General features: G+C 45.4%; 1 protein-coding gene across 2 annotated transcripts in view; it reads left to right on the top strand.

Annotated features, from left to right (window-relative positions):
* The window catches only part of IL11RA (interleukin 11 receptor subunit alpha), a 334,633-nt gene that overhangs the window by 229,665 nt on the left and 87,817 nt on the right, over positions 1–17,151 (top strand). For both annotated transcript variants that reach the window (XM_078674689.1, XM_078674688.1), the window contains exon 6: positions 1,614–1,646. In XM_078674689.1, the coding sequence (XP_078530815.1) occupies positions 1,614–1,646 (33 nt within the window). The remainder of the gene's footprint in view (positions 1–1,613; positions 1,647–17,151) is intronic.

Genomic DNA, 17,151 nt, shown 5'->3' with positions numbered 1-17,151 from the left:
TCACCCCGAGGCCACTGGGACGCCATTTTGTGTCTGAACCAGTTACTCTGCCAACTCGGGCAAAGGGTGGCAAACCTCTTTTATGAAAGGCTTTTCCATCTTGTAAAAGGACTTTTATACTTTGTGAAAAGATGTTTGTGGTTGCAAGTGCTGTGAATCTGCAAATAGCATGGGTTGTGACTGCCAAAGGGCTTTGTGCATCTGGCCTTACTTTACACACTGTAAATAAAAACATTTCCCTCCTCAAGAAACACATTCTTTGCACTGTGAACACAAACACAGGCTTAGCTGTTCCAGTTCCTGTTTATTTACTCTGGTGGACATAACTAAACAAAGTGTTTCAATAATCTATAATGTTTTTGTATTACATCGCTAACTGTACTACTTGTGCCTATTGTATTCGAGTATACTGACACTTACAACAAGTACGGCTGTCATTAACTTGATCACTTTACATGAAAAACAAGTAACCCAATTTAAGAAAGAACACTTGGGTTAACCTTGAGTATTAACAAACAAAAAAGGGATTGGAAAGAAGCATCAAGGTCACAGCAAATATCCCTGAACTGAGAAGGCTCGACCACCTATTCGGGTTTTGTGAAAGTGTCTCGTACTGAGTAGGACGTCCAGCGCTAATCTGACTTGGCGGGAGCCCCCGGAGCAAGGAATCTTGCCAATAAAGACCAGACCACCACCACGAATGGTCTGGGAATGTACACAAAGCACCTGGAATCGAACGAACGTGCCTTTCATTAGAACCAGTGCAGGTGTTGGGCCATTGACGATGTATGTCCAAGGCTTTGTGTCTCCATGACAACGCAGGCTGCCACATTCTGAATCACTTCTGTAGGGCAATCAAGGCCTCTAGAAGATAGAGTTGCAGCGACCGCCATACTGCTGATTTGGGTGGAAAGAAGAAAGGTCAGGTTCATTGGGTTTCAACGCTGGACACTGCAGGATCTAATAATGGTTCTCATCCGAGGAGCAAAAGTGAAGTTCACGACTAACTAGAGACCCTGGTTCCTGTGAACTGGTTGAGCTCGTTCACCAGACCAACATCATGTGGACACAACTTACGGGTCTACAATCCAATTATTTGTCCATTTAGATTCAGAGAGTTTCACACAACCAGCCAGGAACTGCTGAGAGGAAGGATTTGATGGAGCGGGCTTTGGTCGAGTGGTCCATGTCAAATCATCTACGTATTATCCTAGCGTGAAAGCAAAGTCAGTTAGTAGCTTTAAAAAGTTCAAGAACCATATAAGCCAGTATTAGAAAGTGGGCTGATATATCATAATAGTATACAGTTATAATTAATCAATTAAAAGACCTATACATCAAGTTTTGCATGTTGGCAAAAAGTGTTTAACTTGAATAATAAAGAAATAAATAAGAAATTATGCATTTGTAAGGTTAATTTAGCTTATGTTTGTTGACAATATCACAAAGGGTTGCAGAAGCATGTAAAGGATTAAGTGGCATTAAATAAAATGAGAGCAAAATGATATTTTTTAAATGGTTGCTCCTTTGAATGTTTGTTATTTTACTGTTATTTTTTTATTTTTTTTTATTTCTTCCACCTAAAAGTTTATGTTTTTTCTTTCCCTGTGCAGAAAACATACGCTGACGGAGGAAGAAAAATTAAGGTACGAGTTAAATAAATGAAAGAAAAACGGAATTGTCCAAGAAGTGTACTTTGATTTGTCCAATAACCCTTCATTCATGTTATTTTTATAGTGAACAATCTACTGGCTGTTTCTGGTTATCACTTACCCATTGTTAGTTGTACGCGTTTGTTGGTCTCCGTTGCCCACAACAAAGTTCTGGATTGGCCCACTTGTGAAAGTGAGAAGTTTTTGGTTCTTTTTTGACTTGCCTTTCTTCACTTGAAATAGCATTAACACAGAAAAAGTATAAGATAACAGGAATTTCAACATTTCACCACAAGCAAAGGGAATTACAAAATGCAGACTAGCCTACCTGGGGTCTTCCTCTCCTTTTTGTCCTTTTTTTGGTTTATCAATTGAGTGGGTTGGCATTTTATGGCTCCGCCTGAGGGTAAAGGTAGCCCATGCTCAGCCTGGGAGCAAACACAGCAGTCAGTGTCACTCCCACATCTTCAGGAACCAACACATTGAGCTTTCTCTCCAGGACACTTGTTTTTCATGCTGTTATATTTTCTCTTTTTCTTTGGCTTGTTGGTTTCCATATCAGGTCTTTCTCTCTTCATCTCATTAAGTTTGTTTACCACACCATTGTATTTTTAGGGTACGATACATTTCGCTTTTCCTGGAGGCATCAGTGCTTTCATTTATAATATCGGAACAGAATACATTTAGCCCAAAACATGAAACCAGAAAAACTAAAAGAAGCTGATGTTTGTAACAATGTATATGCACGCACCAAGAGTATGTGCCAAAGAAGCAGTGTGACTGACTAAAAAATAGGCAAGTTGCACTGCTCGCACTGTGATTTAGCGCAGGAAAAATGAGCACATATTGCGCTATGCGGCGTGCCTGAGGGTGCAGCTACTCAAATTGATTTTGCTGCTGCTCGTGTAGATTTTCTTTGGTGGCATTTGGCCAGAACTCCAAATTACAAGAGTAACTCGAAGTTGCCAAAGTTAGGCCAATTCTGCAGACGGAAGGGAATATTTCTCCCAACTCCAGTTTCTATATTATCCAGTCATTGTTAAGCATACAGTATTAAGCATAAAGTATAGATCATGTACTATCTAGTATCGCAGAGGAATTTGTGTTCCCAGCCCATGATAAGCTTGGTATATTTTGGATCTTTGTCTGGCTCCTGTGTTTTCAGGTGTTATTACGTGATGAGGTCTATGGATCAGTGTAGTGATCAGGTTAGGTAATAATCCACATTTGTAAAGCGCACAATCACCCGTAAGGGTCTCTAGGCGCTGGGGGCCGTCGGGAAGATTAAGCGAGCTATTGCCCAGAGTCACATGGTGCTGGGCTAACCTGCCGCCGGAGCCGGGGATCGAACCCTGATCCCCAGATTCCAGCGTCAGTCGCCCTGGCCGCGGCGCCACACCTAGTATGTGATGCCGGCTTTAATTCCCCCTAGCCTAAACTCCTTTATTAGCTACAGTAACTCCTGTTAGTTTTCTGGTAAAACTGGGTCATGCATGAACAATTCTAGAAGCATAAAATGGCTCTAATTTATTAAGAGTATGAGATTAAAAAAGGAGTGACTTCAAGGTAGGCTTAGTAATGTCTGAAATGTTCAAAAAGTTGCAAGGTTGCTGTGTCTTCTGATTATAAAAAATGTCTCTACTTGCGCCTGCAAATCTGTAAACATCACAGATTTCCATAAATAAGCCTAACGCTAGACAGGCAGACCTTCCATCATCAGAAAGTCTTTCTGTGTTGCTGAACATTTTTAGGTTGAGTCTACCAAACAACGCAAGCTGTCTGAATGCAACAGACCTATTGTGGGCTTACTAAGAACTTACTATGACTTGCAGCCATTCCTTTGCTAATCATTGGTTGCCTTTATTGCGTTTCTCCTTTGCTTCCTCCTTATTGAGTTGCTTTCCTTTTCCAAGCTTGTCCATCTTATGTTTGCCCCTCGCCTGGTGCGTAGCCTCTTTACCACCTCTCTGATTGGCTGACTCCTAACCTTCTATTATTCACTTTGAGGGACCCACTTTTTTTCTTTTGTTAAAGCATTCTATGATAGTGCATGTGATTTACAACTCTCCACCATGTGTGGTTCTCCCACCCGCACTCTGCGTTGACTTTGTGTTGGTAGCTCTCTCGCTCATGTGTTTCCCCCTGCCAATCCTCTTGCTTCCCCACGCTCCATGTTGCTTTCTCGCACGTGTGCTTCTCCCTCCACTCACCTGTGTTGCATTTTCCGATGTGTTGCTTTTCCTCTTCCTTCACCCACTTCTTGTAGGTTCCACCACCTATTCCTTCTTCGCTGCCACTTTTTTTCTTTTGAATTGTTAAGCACCAAATTGCTGCCGGCCCCTCCACCTTAAGATAGCTATTTCATGCTACTGCTTGTTATTTTTTTAAATTTACCAATCTGCAAAGTCATGAGACGTTTACAAAGTTTGCATTTCATAAAATTTACAAAGTTTGGCACACTTTCAAAAACTTTGTACTGGGTGAAAATTCTTGCAAAGAAAGTTAATCTTGTGTTATGAAAACTCATCAACCTTTGGAAAGTTTGCAAAGCCAAGTGACATTTTGAGAAAAAACTTTGTAAATTCACATATCCTCGACAATACTGCCTAAGCTCCAACTTCTGAATATTCACGGCCATGTCCCTCCCTTGTAAACACCCCGGTTTCCACCTTTATAGTAACTTGGCGACCGCAGATAATCTCTTAAACCACTGGTTTGGTCAGTCAGTAATTGAATCCCTGATTGAAAAAAATGCACTTGCTGATCTTTTTCTCGAGCTTTGCAATGTATACCCACAAGCCCCTATGCTTGTGCATTAACCCCTCCCACACTTGTGACGGAACCGTTCTGTCACGCCCCTTGGGTGGGCTGTGCTGGTGACGGAACGGTTCCGTCATGGCCCGCTCGCCGCGCCTGCGTGGCGCGAATTCCGCGCCTGCGCTGAGCGTTCTATTGAGCGGGCGGGGCCGTGACGGAACCGTTCCGTCACAAGCTCAGCTCACCCGAGGGCCGTGACGGAGCGGTTCCGTCACAAGCGCGGGAGCGCCGCGCACCCCCCCGCCCCTTAGCACTGCGGCAGAATAGCCATCGCAGTGAAAGGGTTAAAGTTCAATTTAGATGTGCTGAAAACTTTGTGACTTGAAGTAGTTTTGGTCTGCACTCCCTTTCTCTACTCACTCTGCCTCTTGTGGTCTCTCATATGCCACCTTCATCCCTTCCCTGCCCTCTCTATATTGCTCTTGTCCCTCTCGTCCATTTTCTGTCTGTCCTGGTTCTCTCATTTTCTCGGTTTCCTATCTGTTCCTCCACCACCCACGTCTCTGCAATGCTTGTTTTCCTGGGAAGGCTGTTTCCCTCCATCTGCGCCTCCTGGCAGCCTCACTTTCCACTGTTTATTCCAGCACATGTCAGGCTCACCTTGGGTTTACAGCTCAGCTGTGGATCGGATGCTAACTGTGGTGTTTGCTGTCTGCTGCAGGGCATGAAGCCGCCTTGGTCCCTCGCCTTGTAGTAACAGGACAGTCGAGGGTAGCAGCATGAACTAGCAGGGCTGAGAGAAATTACACATGTTCACGGTTTTCTGAAGTTTATCAATCCTTGGTTTTTAAAAGATTTATAAGAGGCAGGAATATTAAGCTGAAGATGTAAATTCTTGTTAAACCTAATTTTGTGTTACAATAGTTCCAACAGTAATTATTTTTGGGAGAAAAGTTTCCAAAAAAAACTTGGTGTTTGTTGATTTTTGTAATTGGAAGTATTACTAGCAGAGATTATTTTTCCCTCGAAATGTAAAGTTGAGAAACGTTACAGTATTTTGAAAACGATGACTATTTTTTAGGAAAATGAAATATAAATGGAAATCAAGGCATTTTTCACTCAAAAAGGATTCGATTAAGCTCCGAATACATTGGAATATGGGCCTTTGTCACTGTAATTGTAAAAATTCCACATATAGGAAAGAGCCATAAAGAATGTTGATTTGGAATATTAAAAAACGTATTTTGAATTACATTGGAATTAATCTTTGTTAGGTTGGGGTCTTCCCTGACTTGTAGTTTTGCTCTAGTCCTTTCATTTCTAATAAGAGGATAGTTTCTAGGGAAAAATAATACAATTTCTTAATTTTGTAAATAAGTGGGGTTCCCCTGGCAAACAATGTAATGCTATTTATTTTTATTGCTCCATTACTGAGAAAATATCCTTAATACAAATTCGAGTTTTCTTCAACATTTAAACTTTTTCCTTGTTGTTTTTGTCTTCCTTTGTGTTCTTATTTTAATAAGACTTTATTATTGTACTTTTTTTAAACTCATTAGAGAGCTGACCTGTTGTTGCGAGTGTGCTGCCCTTTATCCTGCACGCCAGTGGGATATCGCCTCAACCGCTACCTCTCGCCGCACCCGCTTCGCGGGTGCCGCAGCGCGATTAGAGGCAAGGGGCTTGACGCGCTGTTGGTGCTGACTCTTCCCGGGACCAGGGTGGAGCCGAAGGACTTGTGGCGTGCTTGAGTAGGGCGGAGACAGGCAGGGACTCGCTAGACCAGGAGTCCCTGCACAGCCAGCCACGGAGATCTTGGCCACGCCCCCTCCAAGCCGCGCCCCCCACCCAGCTGATCCTTAAAACCTAGCGAGACAGGTAGTCGGTGGGAGAGCTGACCTGTTGTTGCGAGTGTGCTGCCCTTTATCCTGCACGCCAGTGGGATACCGCCTCAACCGCTACCTCTCCGCGGTTAGAGGCGAGGGGCTTGACGCGCTGTTGGTGCTGACTCTTCCCGGGACCAGGTTGGAGCCGAAGGACTTGTGGCGTGCTTGAGTAGGGCGGAGACAGGCAGGGACTCGCTAGACCAGGAGTCCCTGCACAGCCAGCCACGGAGATCTTGGCCGCGCCCCCCACCCGCAACGCTACCTATTTAACACCACTTTTGGCGCGTAGCGGAACGCGAGCGGAACGCCGAGCGAAGCCCGGGCAAAGGGCGGGCAGTCTGTGGCAGTCAGAGGCTGTCAGAGGCTGGGCTGGGCCACCCCTCTGTCATCAGCGACCCTGATAGCGCTGGTGAATTTACTAACTCTAGAGTGAGTACTTGCTCTTCCTTTAAAACCCGAACTAATGACCACTCGCTCAGGGAAGAGCTTAAGGGGAGGTGGTGGAGGGTGTCCAAGTGGTGTCATAGGAACCATGGACAAATTTATCACACGGGTAGCAGCCGTTATAGAGAAGGAGATAGCTATGACGGAGCGGCGGCTTTCTCAGGAGCTAAACCCGTCTAAGAGATCATCCTTGGGCTCTATAGCTTGGGTAAAATCACCTATAAGCATTCCTGCTCCCCCACTAACCTCTCCCCATATATCCGATGAACCACGGCTTGTCTCATTGAGGGCTAGCATTGACAGGTTGGAAAGCCTGGCTGCTTCTTCCTCTCATGCTCCTGAGGTTGTTGGCGCTGAGGCACCCCTTCCCACTGTTTCCCCTGCTACTAGCATTAGCCCTGTACCCACCGCCCCCTTAGCAGGAAATCTTGGGTCTACGGGCAAAGCTACGTCGATCCCTAAGATCTCGGCCTTAGGAAAAAGGAAAAGGAAAAGGATTGCTAGCCCGTTTAAAAGGAGCTCCCTGAAACTGCACAAGAAATCACGGAAACAGGGACCCAAGGGCCTAGGTTCCAAGTGTCTAACAAATTCCCCTTTTCTATTTCAGGGGGCAGGCTGTACGTCAGAAAATGCAAGTGCCCTTCCCTTCCCGACCCTTCAGCCCTTGTCTTCCTGTGCCCCGGCTACCTTTGCACAATTGGAGGGGTTGTTGAAATCTCTGTTGTCTCCGATTGCCGACAGAGTAGCAGGGCTGGGAGATAGGCTAGACAGGCTTGAACAATCAACCCTGGATAGCTTCTTCTCGCTGAAAGCGCTTATCAAATTACACTCAAAGTTAAGGGAGGAGGGGCAGGGAGGGACTTCCCCTAACAGTTCTACCTTGGTGCCTCAGCTCGCCTTACCAGTTGTATCTCCTGTGGCCAATGTCATAACACCTCAGCCGGTTGACACTGCATCCGCAGCGTCGCCGGGGGATAACTCGGGTAGTACTGGCCATAGAGCGCAAGCTGCTCCAAGTATCCGTAAGCACCCTAAAGTGCTGGGTCGGGGGGAGCTGCCTGGGGGGAGCGGTCAAGCTAAAACAAAGGGAACCCTCAAAGGGTCGGGCAAAGGTAAGGCCACTTCACATGCTCGGCCTGATGTAACCTTGCTTGCCAACAATCCCCCCACACAACGGCAAACACAGTTACCAAATGCTGCCCACAAAGCTGTATTCTCTAAAACTGCCCCTAAATCTCCCCCAGTGAACTTGCCCCCTGATTGCCACCCGTACGTTGCTGTCCTTATAAACGTACCTATACTGAAGGCTGGCCACAATGAATCCCCCGAGGCCTTATTAAATAAAACTATGCACTGGCTCGAGTCCAATAGACCCTTGCGAGGGGCCTTGACGGACATATTATAGGAGCCAGAAGGGTGAATTGGGTGGGTTACGGTCATAAGCAAGTGGAAGGAGACTGCGTGGTGGTCAACTTCAGGGACAACAGAGTAGCACAATCTATCTGCGACCATAAACTTAATTCTGAGGGGCAGGGAATCGGTTTAGTGGACTTAACGTTTTTCTATCCAAGATTAACCCCAACTCCGAACGGCCGAGACTTCGGCTCGGGGCAGAGCAGCAGAATCAACTGTTTTGATTTCCCTGCCAAACCACTATTTTATCCTCAGGCAGTCTGGCCATCATCTGGGTGGAGACCTCCGGGATATTGAAACAAACTTAATCTTGGGGGGGCCCCTGGAGTTGTCAACTCTGTTGGCGACTCTGACCTGAGTGGGCTGTTTGTAGATCTAGTCATACCCTCTACGGGCAGTGAATTCCCTACTCTCATACATGAGAGAAGACAGGCTCGAGATGAACAAGGGGCGGCTAGTATTCTAGTGCTCCAGGATTCCTTGGCGGGGGAGATTGACCTCGTCTCCGACGGTGGCACAGCTGTGACGGATCCAGTTCTTAGGATTTTCAGCTGGAACATCGCGGGAATTGATAGGAAACTGGAGTTGCCTGAGTGGAATGACCTTGTGGATGGATACTCCATCTGCATATTTCAGGAGACCTGGGCCTTGGAGCCCTGCCACAAGGTGGGCTATTCGTCCCACTTCGTTCCCGCCGTCATGTCTCAGGCAGGGAGGGGGCGCCCCTCGGGGGGCCTTCTCATCTGGGTTGCAGTCTCCCTGGACTGTAGGGTGGTAGAACATCCCACAAATTCTCATGACATCCTCTAACATCACGTTGAAGGACTCCCGGGGTCGCCTTCTCTTAGACATCTTCAATGTCTATGCTAGAGGTACTAGGGGGGGAGTACAATCGGCCACCATTGCACTTCTGGAAGATCTCCTAAGGCAACGGCCAAGGAACTCGTGCACCATGGTGGCGGGTGACTTAAAATGTACGTTCGAGCCCCTGGGCTTCGATGATATGTTAGGCATAGAGGAGGAGGATGCGAGAAAGGGGATTCCGGCCTTGGCTCTGCCCCCCATTAAGAAGTGGACGCAAGTGGCGTTACAGATCAACACATTAAATTTGGAATTCGACCTGAGGGCGGTAAATGGGAGGTCCAAATCTGATCTGAAGGGCGCACATACATACAACAGGCCCAATCATACATCGAGAATAGATTATATTCTTCTCGATGTATGCTTATGGAACACTCTGAGCGACATGGAGATTATTGATAGTACTGAAAGTGATCATACTCTCCTGTCTCTTGGTCTGTCTCCAGAGTGGCTAAGGGGCAAGGTCGGGTCTCAACAACTCTTGTTGGCACCTAACACCCAGAGGATCAGTGTATCTAACTGCGGGAGGCGGCTAAAATGGCCTAAGATCGCCCTGTCCAGTGAGAAACTATCTGCCATAGGGGCCCTGCTGGCTGAAACACAGAGTAAATTGAGTTTATTGCCTGGTGCACCTAAGGAGGCCACTCAGGTCTTTTGTGCCCTAATTGGGGAACTGGGCAAACTCTTTGCTTCGCCCAGCATCAACCCGGGTACATCCAACAGGAGAGATCACGGGACAAGACAGGGCTGGTATACTGGCAAATGTAGGACCCAGAAAAAGGCCTTGATAGGGGCGGTTAAATCTAAGTCCCCATTAGCTGTTAGAACAGCAAGGAAGGACTATTCTCTGACCATAAAGGCAGCGAAAAGAGAGTGGGAGGAGAAGTTCTGGGAAGATCTTTTGTCTGCAAGTAAAGGAAAGGATGCAAGGGGTTTCTGGAGTCTGATTAGAAAAAAGAACAGGCCATATGGTTCGCTGGTCACATGCAATATCCCCGCACAGCTCTGGTACACTCACTTTGAGGCCCTGTACTCTCAACACGAAGGGATTATTAGCGAGTCCTTTTCCTTGGAGAACGCCACAATAGTCAGCGATACGGCTGACTTCACTGAGAGGGAGGTGGAGGCTGTAATTAAGTCGCTGGTCCCACTAAAGGCTGCAGGGCCGGATGGGATACCCGGTGATTTGCTTCTTGTCAATCCCAAGGAATGGGGAAAACTGGTCGCTACGTTATTAAATGCAATCATGAAGGGCGCTTTGGTACCTGATTCCTGGAAAGGGGCGGAGGTTGTCCCGATTTTTAAAAAGGGCTGTCGGGACAACCCCGCCAACTACAGGCCCATCAGCCTAATTGACTCTTCCCAAAAGGTGGCAGGGAAGGTGATTTTGGGGAGGGTCCTCCAATGGGCTGAGGAGCATAAGATACTGTCAGACTTCCAGGCGGGCTTTCGTTCAGGCACAGGGACGATAGAACAAGCATTCAGGTTGACCCTCCTGTACTGGAAGGTGGTGGTGCTGGGCAAGGGCAGTCTTTATTTGGCCTTTATTGACCTGAAGACTGCCTTTGACCTAGTACCGAGGGAGGAACTATGGAGGGTTCTGCAGAGTCTGGGTCTACCCGCCTATATCCTGTCGCTCCTGATTAAACTTCATTCAGATAACTATGCACAGGTGCGGTGGGGTAGGAACGGGGAGAAAACCAACAGAATCCCAGTGCAAAGGGGTGTCCGCCAGGGATGTGTGCTGGCTCCCACACTATTCTCATTATATGTGAATGGTGTGGTTGAGCATCTGCTCAAGGAACCTGCAGATGCTCCGTCCCTGTCGGGCACCCGGATCCCCAGCCTGCTCTTTGCTGATGATACCTTGCTCATCGCTAAAACACCGCAGGGTCTCCAAAAGCTCCTCACCCGCTTCCAGGAGTTCTGCTCCCTTAGGGGCCTGATAATTAACGTAGATAAGACCAAATTATTGACTATGAACCCGCCCAAAAAGCCAGGGCCCCCTCCGATCTTAAACACTGTCCCATTGGAGAGGGTTCGTGAGTTTGATTACTTGGGGATTCGCCTCAGCAACTCTATGAGTTGGACCCCACACATCCATAAGATGTTGCTTAATCATAAAAGGGTGACTGGTGCCATTCTCAGGGAACATCGTTCTTCCCCCAAACATTGTATTGCCCCAGCCATAGATACTTATAAAGCTAGAGGGGTTGCAGCGGCTTTGTATGGGGCAGAGTTGTGGGGGTCCTCAAACCTGGAGGTACTAGCTAAGGCCGAAAGTAAATTTCTGAAAGAACTCTTGGCACTCCCATCAAGCACACCCTCAGTCCCAGTGCTTCTTGACTTGGGCTGCAAAGCAATCCCGGACCAGGCGCGATTGCGGCCTCTGCTTTTGTGGGCCCGCCTGTGGACAGTCCCGGAGCTAGCCTCCTACGCAGCAGGTCTATCTGAGGTAATTGCAACGGAGGGATGGCATCGAATCAAATGGCTAAGGGACATCAAGAGCCTCCTTGTGGAGCTGGGTTTGGAGGATTCCTGGGTTACTCGATCTGCCCCTCCGAAAGCCACCCTGAAGAAGATATATTGGGACTGGGTAGCCACCAAACTCATTCGCAATCCTCGTCACTGCAACTCGACCGCAGCATTCCTGAGAATTAAAGACGTAGTTGCCTATGGGCCCTATTTGGACTTAATCTCCATTCCCCTGGACAGGGCTCTCTACTTCAAACTTAGAGTGGGTACTTTACCTTTGGCCGACTTGATGTCCAGGTGGAGATCTTCATCTTCCCAGTGCTCAGCTTACTGTGCAGTGTGCTCGACACGGGTGGAGACGGTGGCACATTTCTTTTTTGAATGTCCTGACTATCGTGCCCCAAGGAGACGTTGGCTAACACCACTGTGCAGGCTCCTAGGCACAAGACAGCATCTGGTGGCCCTCCGTATTTTATTGACTGACACTCCCCCCCCCCCACTGTCTGTGGTGTCTCAACATTTTTAAAATGGGCTTGGATGATCCGAGCCAAAAGGCTTTCTATTTCAATTTAATTCTATTTTTAACTATTTATTGTATTTTATCTGATTGTTTTATGAATTACAACAGTATGTTATTATAAAGCCTTGTAATTGTATTTTGCAATGTTTCGCTTTTAAGATATTTACGTATCGAATAAAGCTTTCTACAACAACAACAACAACAACAAAAAGAATGTTGATTTGGAATATTAAAAAACGTATTTTGAATTACATTGGTATTAATCTTTGTTAGGTTGGGGTCTTCCCTGACTTGTAGTTTTGCTCTAGTCCTTTCATTTCTAATAAGAGGATAGTTTCTAGGGAAAAATAATACAATTTCTTAATTTTGTAAATAAGTGGGGTTCCCCTGGCAAACAATGTAATGCTATTTATTTTTATTGCTCCATTACTGAGAAAATATCCTTAATACAAATTCGAGTTTTCTTCAACATTTAAACTTTTTCCTTGTTGTTTTTGTCTTCCTTTGTGTTCTTATTTTAATAAGACTTTATTATTGTACTTTTTTTTAACTCATTATTTTGAATGTGAAAGACTTGCGTCAAAAGGCAATAAATGGAATATCTCTAATATCTAATGGTATTAGGAGACAATGGAGCCAGTAAATCTGAGGGTCTGTGGGGGTTTTGGTCACAGCATGACCCAATCATTTTGTGTCTTCCCAGACTCTAGTGCTGCAGTTTTTATAGACTGCATGAAGGCACTAAACTTAATTTCACAGTAAGAATGAAGCAGGAGATCACACAGAGATATTTGCAGCACATAGGAACTTTGTAACTTCTTCACCCCTAGCTGGTTGAATGCAGACACCCAGTTCTTGTGGACACACTTCAGAGGGTGCCCAGCTTGAGTTTTCCTTCACTGTCTCGAACCCGTGCCAGGGACAGAAAAGTGAGCTTCCCACCTCAAGAAAATCTCCCTGCATTTGGAAATTTGCAGCTCTCCTGAGCACTTAACCTGTAAATTTACTGCAGCCATTACCTCCTGCTGTTGGTGTCTCAAATGAATCATTTCCATTACTTTTAGTCTTGTCCACTAGTGAATAACATCAGACTCTCACTAGTGAACAAACAGCCACATGCATCATTGTAGGAATTTGCGATTCCTAAATTGCGAAAATTAAGGAATCGCAATTTAGGAATCGCAAATTCCTATGCAACAAGAAATCGCAAAAGTTTTTGCGATTTCTTAATTTTCCTTATTTGCGATTCCCTAATTGCGAATCGCATAGGAATCAATGGGAAGGCATTCTCATTTTGCGAATTCGCAATTAAGGAATCGCAAAGTGAGAATGCAATTTCAAGGGTGCAGCGGGGGGTCCAAAGGACCCCCCCTGCACCCCTGAAATGTCACGTAAGTACATTTTACTCACACTCATGTCCCAAGGGCATCTGTGTGTGTAAAATATAAGTTTCAAAAATGCACTTTTGTGCATTTTTGAAACTTTTCGCAAATTACCACGAAGGTTTACTTCATGGTAATTTTCCCCTTCCTAATTGCGAATTCGCAATTTAAAAAAAAACATGCATAGCATTTAAGAAATCGCAAAAATTGCGATTTCTTAAATGCTATCGCAATTTAAGAAATCGCAAAAAATTGCGATTTCTTAAATTGCGAAAAATGGAAAAAAAATGATGCATCCCAAAAAAGGTTTTTGCATTCGCAAATGGCCAAACTTTGCGATTCGCACCGTTTGCGAATGCAAAACAGCTTGATGCATGTGGCTGAAAGGGCCGAAACGTGTTGTGACCACAAATCTCCATGGCAGCACACCTTCGCGGGACAGAAGGGCACTTTTTGCTCCATCGCCCTATTCTGCCGTCCGAGCTGTCTTTCACCGGTGGCTCCTGGTAACAGGACGTCCAGGCTTCAGGCCAAGGTCTAAATTGAGTTATAGGACATGAGTTTGCACACTGTGTTCAGCTGTTCTGCACGTAAAGAATCTTTAGCTCTGGCTGCCAGAACATGTCGGCGCCTGCGAGATTCATGGCATCGGCAGCTTCAGGGATAAAACTGTTGTTTTTTTTGTTTTTCTGCGCTCTTCTGTTTCACCGCTAAATTCTGTCAGACTCGGGGATACACAATGCCAGCGATTAAAAAGCAGATGCCAATAACCAAAGTAAGGTCTGTAGCAGCTAAAAGTAGGGTTTTTAACTGTAGAGTCAGCAGTATGAAGCGTCGAAGATGAAAACTGGAGCCAGCCCTTGAAGTCAGCTCCACCGCTAAGCTTTTCCCAACACTGAGCTGGTATTCCTGATTTTGGCACAATAGTTGATATCATTTGAGTGTTAAGTCTCACATTGAAACAGGATTACTCTGCCAAGACCAGAATCTATCTAGCGTGCTTTAACACCATTCACTTACACACACCTGCAAAATCTCAGTTGAACTCTTTAAACATCCTTGACTGTTGACAGGTTATTGGGATGAAAGTATCAGGTGCAGCAGCAGTGTGTCACTATGCTCCTCATTTTATCATTATTATCTTTCTGGCATATTTTCGTGTTTCACGAGCCTTATATCACCCGTCCCTTGACAGAGGCTCTACATGATGTTGTATGGTTCTCACGGACCGAGCGCTAACTGGTTGTAGATTGGTGGGACAACACCCAGAGTGGAACTCCTTTTATCATAGTGGACTACTGTGCCAATCACCAGCCATGACACTACTCACAGTTGGTAGTGGTCGACCTGTGGTTCAGGGGTACAGGGATTTGTACTTGTACCCCATTGGAGTGATGCATACTGGCTGTCTCTGTGCATCTGTGTTCGTTTGTCACGAGCCCTCCACCACCTCATTGTTGGATAGCGGAGTGAGGAATACTGGAGGGGATGGGGTGCTCCCAATATGGGGACTCCTGGTATGTGTGTGGCTTCTGAGTTCGGATGATGCTTTGTAGGGTTGTGCTGGTCAGAGGTCTTCTGTCTGTCATTTTCTGTGTGTCTGCCTGCCAGGCTTGGCTCCCAGCCCTGCTGTATCCTCAAGTGAAGTGCGCGTGCCTGGTTTGGAGTCACATCACTTTCAGTGGAGCAGGAAGAGCTGTTTGTGCCTGTCTTCAATGACTGAAGCAGTTTTGAGCAGGTAAGCCTGTGGCTTTGTAGTGTAGTTCCTATTTTCCCAATAGGCTCTGCGCATTGGAATAATACCTACAGCAGTAAAGGCCTAGACCAGACGTTAACTAGGTCTACTACTGTCGATACTAGACTTAATTTTTGGGTTTGCCAGCTAAGCTCAGAGTTCGCTAGAAACTTTCTCGAATGTTCAGGAAAGAATTACCTCCCCTGATTAGACAAGAAGGGATTTAGTTTCTGACAACCATAGAACATGACAACTTTGCTCTCCCCTAATCAAGAGTCAATCTCAAGAGTCGTGTGAGCACAAGGCAATTATTTTACTCAGTCAGTACGTGCATTCTTAGTCTCATCAGAATGTAGAGAAAAGGAAGAGACGGGCGTGTTCAATAAAAAGGTGTTATTTATTGATCAGTCTCTTTTCTCATACATGAGAAATGGATCGATATTATTGCAATACTTATAGTTAAGTAAAGTGCATACATTAAAAGCAATAGTATGAAATAATACTGTAAAAACATTGATATGGTTTCTGAGCCATATGATGTTTTAAAATGATTAAAATATATTTACATACACATATACATTTGACTAAACGTACTCAACTGGTGTTTCTAAATACGCCTACCCCGTGTACCTGACCTAAGTCTAATGCGTGGGCGGGAATAGAAAGTTACAGTTTAAGTTAAGTTTGTTTTTGCCAAGTGAATAACTAAAGAATTCTCTGTGAGGGGTTATTCAGTTCTGTACCTGGAAGTTAGGATGAATGAGGAATGGTATCTCTTTCTCTGCTCTCGATATTCCAGGCTGCCTGCGAGGGCTGCCCGAAAGCGCCGGTGCTGGGTCTCTCGGCTTGAGATAGCAGCGCGTCTCTCAGCGCGTCAGGAAGGCGGGGCTGCTGCCAGCGGGGTCTGCTTCTGCTCTCGGCTTCGGCAAGTATGGCTGCTCCGTCTTGTCACCACGCGTGTGTTTGCATAGGGCAAGATCGGCAATATTTATACCTTAAAGGTGCCGGGATTGACGTAAGGATGGACATAGGTACGTCAATAAAGATGTCATACGACTTGCTCGTTAGCACATTCTTTACTAAAGTTCTCTGTGAAATCAAAACAATGGCCGCACGGATTTTCCAGGTTGTCATAGGTTTGATTTGTTATGAGAACGTCGTATGCCTTATCAGGGGCTGGAGGAATGTCGCTTGTCTAATTAGATCTCAAGCGTTATGACCTAATCAGATAACACGTTCCTGTGCCGTAGTGTGACTGCGTCAGATAACGGTATCTGCATCATGGGGGCTGTTCTTGCCTCATGGGCTGACTGCTAGTTAACTTGATAGTTAGTTTAACCAGAATAGGGTCAGGAATAGGGGGATTGATTCAGAACCTATAGGAATACACGACACCCACTCCACGCTAACTATGGTCATATTTACTAATCTATGCATAGTATAACATAGTACAACATACTATAGAGTATAGTGTATACCTTACCACCCCAAAATACATAAATGCATTTCGAAATTTTCAAATATACTGAAAAAATGCAGTCATATATATTGTATGCACTTAAGCTATGAATTAAATGCAAAAGTAAACACGCATTTGTATGCATTATTGCTTATTGGTATATGAGAAATACACATGAAATGGCTCTTAATATGGCTATACAGAAAGAAAGTTCGAGACCATTTCATCACATAATAAAATATTCGTGAACATGCCAGCGGGCAGCTAAAGTCTATATAAAGTATCTAAAAATAGAAATCTTAGTTCTCTAGGAATAGTTTCTTACTTTAAGCAGAAGATCAGTGTCCCGGAAAAAATATAGGAAAAAATATTTTAGGGGCTTGCTGAAAAAATTGCTGTCCGTGAACTGGAGTGAAATTGTTCATGTGACTTTATTTTTAAAGTTGAAGGCCGAATTCAGGGAACGCCGTGTGCGAGTTTACTCAAAAGTCGCTATTTCTGTTCTGGAGAGAACATCATATCATTCAGGCTTTCGAAAAAACTGTCAACAGCTTCATGGGAAAGTTC

Source organism: Lissotriton helveticus, chromosome 2_1 (assembly GCF_964261635.1).
Source record: "Lissotriton helveticus chromosome 2_1, aLisHel1.1, whole genome shotgun sequence".
In the NCBI taxonomy this organism is placed as follows: Eukaryota; Metazoa; Chordata; class Amphibia; order Caudata; family Salamandridae; genus Lissotriton; species Lissotriton helveticus.
The sequence above is the reverse complement of the archived record's forward strand: the minus strand, read 5'-3'. Positions and strand labels throughout refer to the sequence as shown.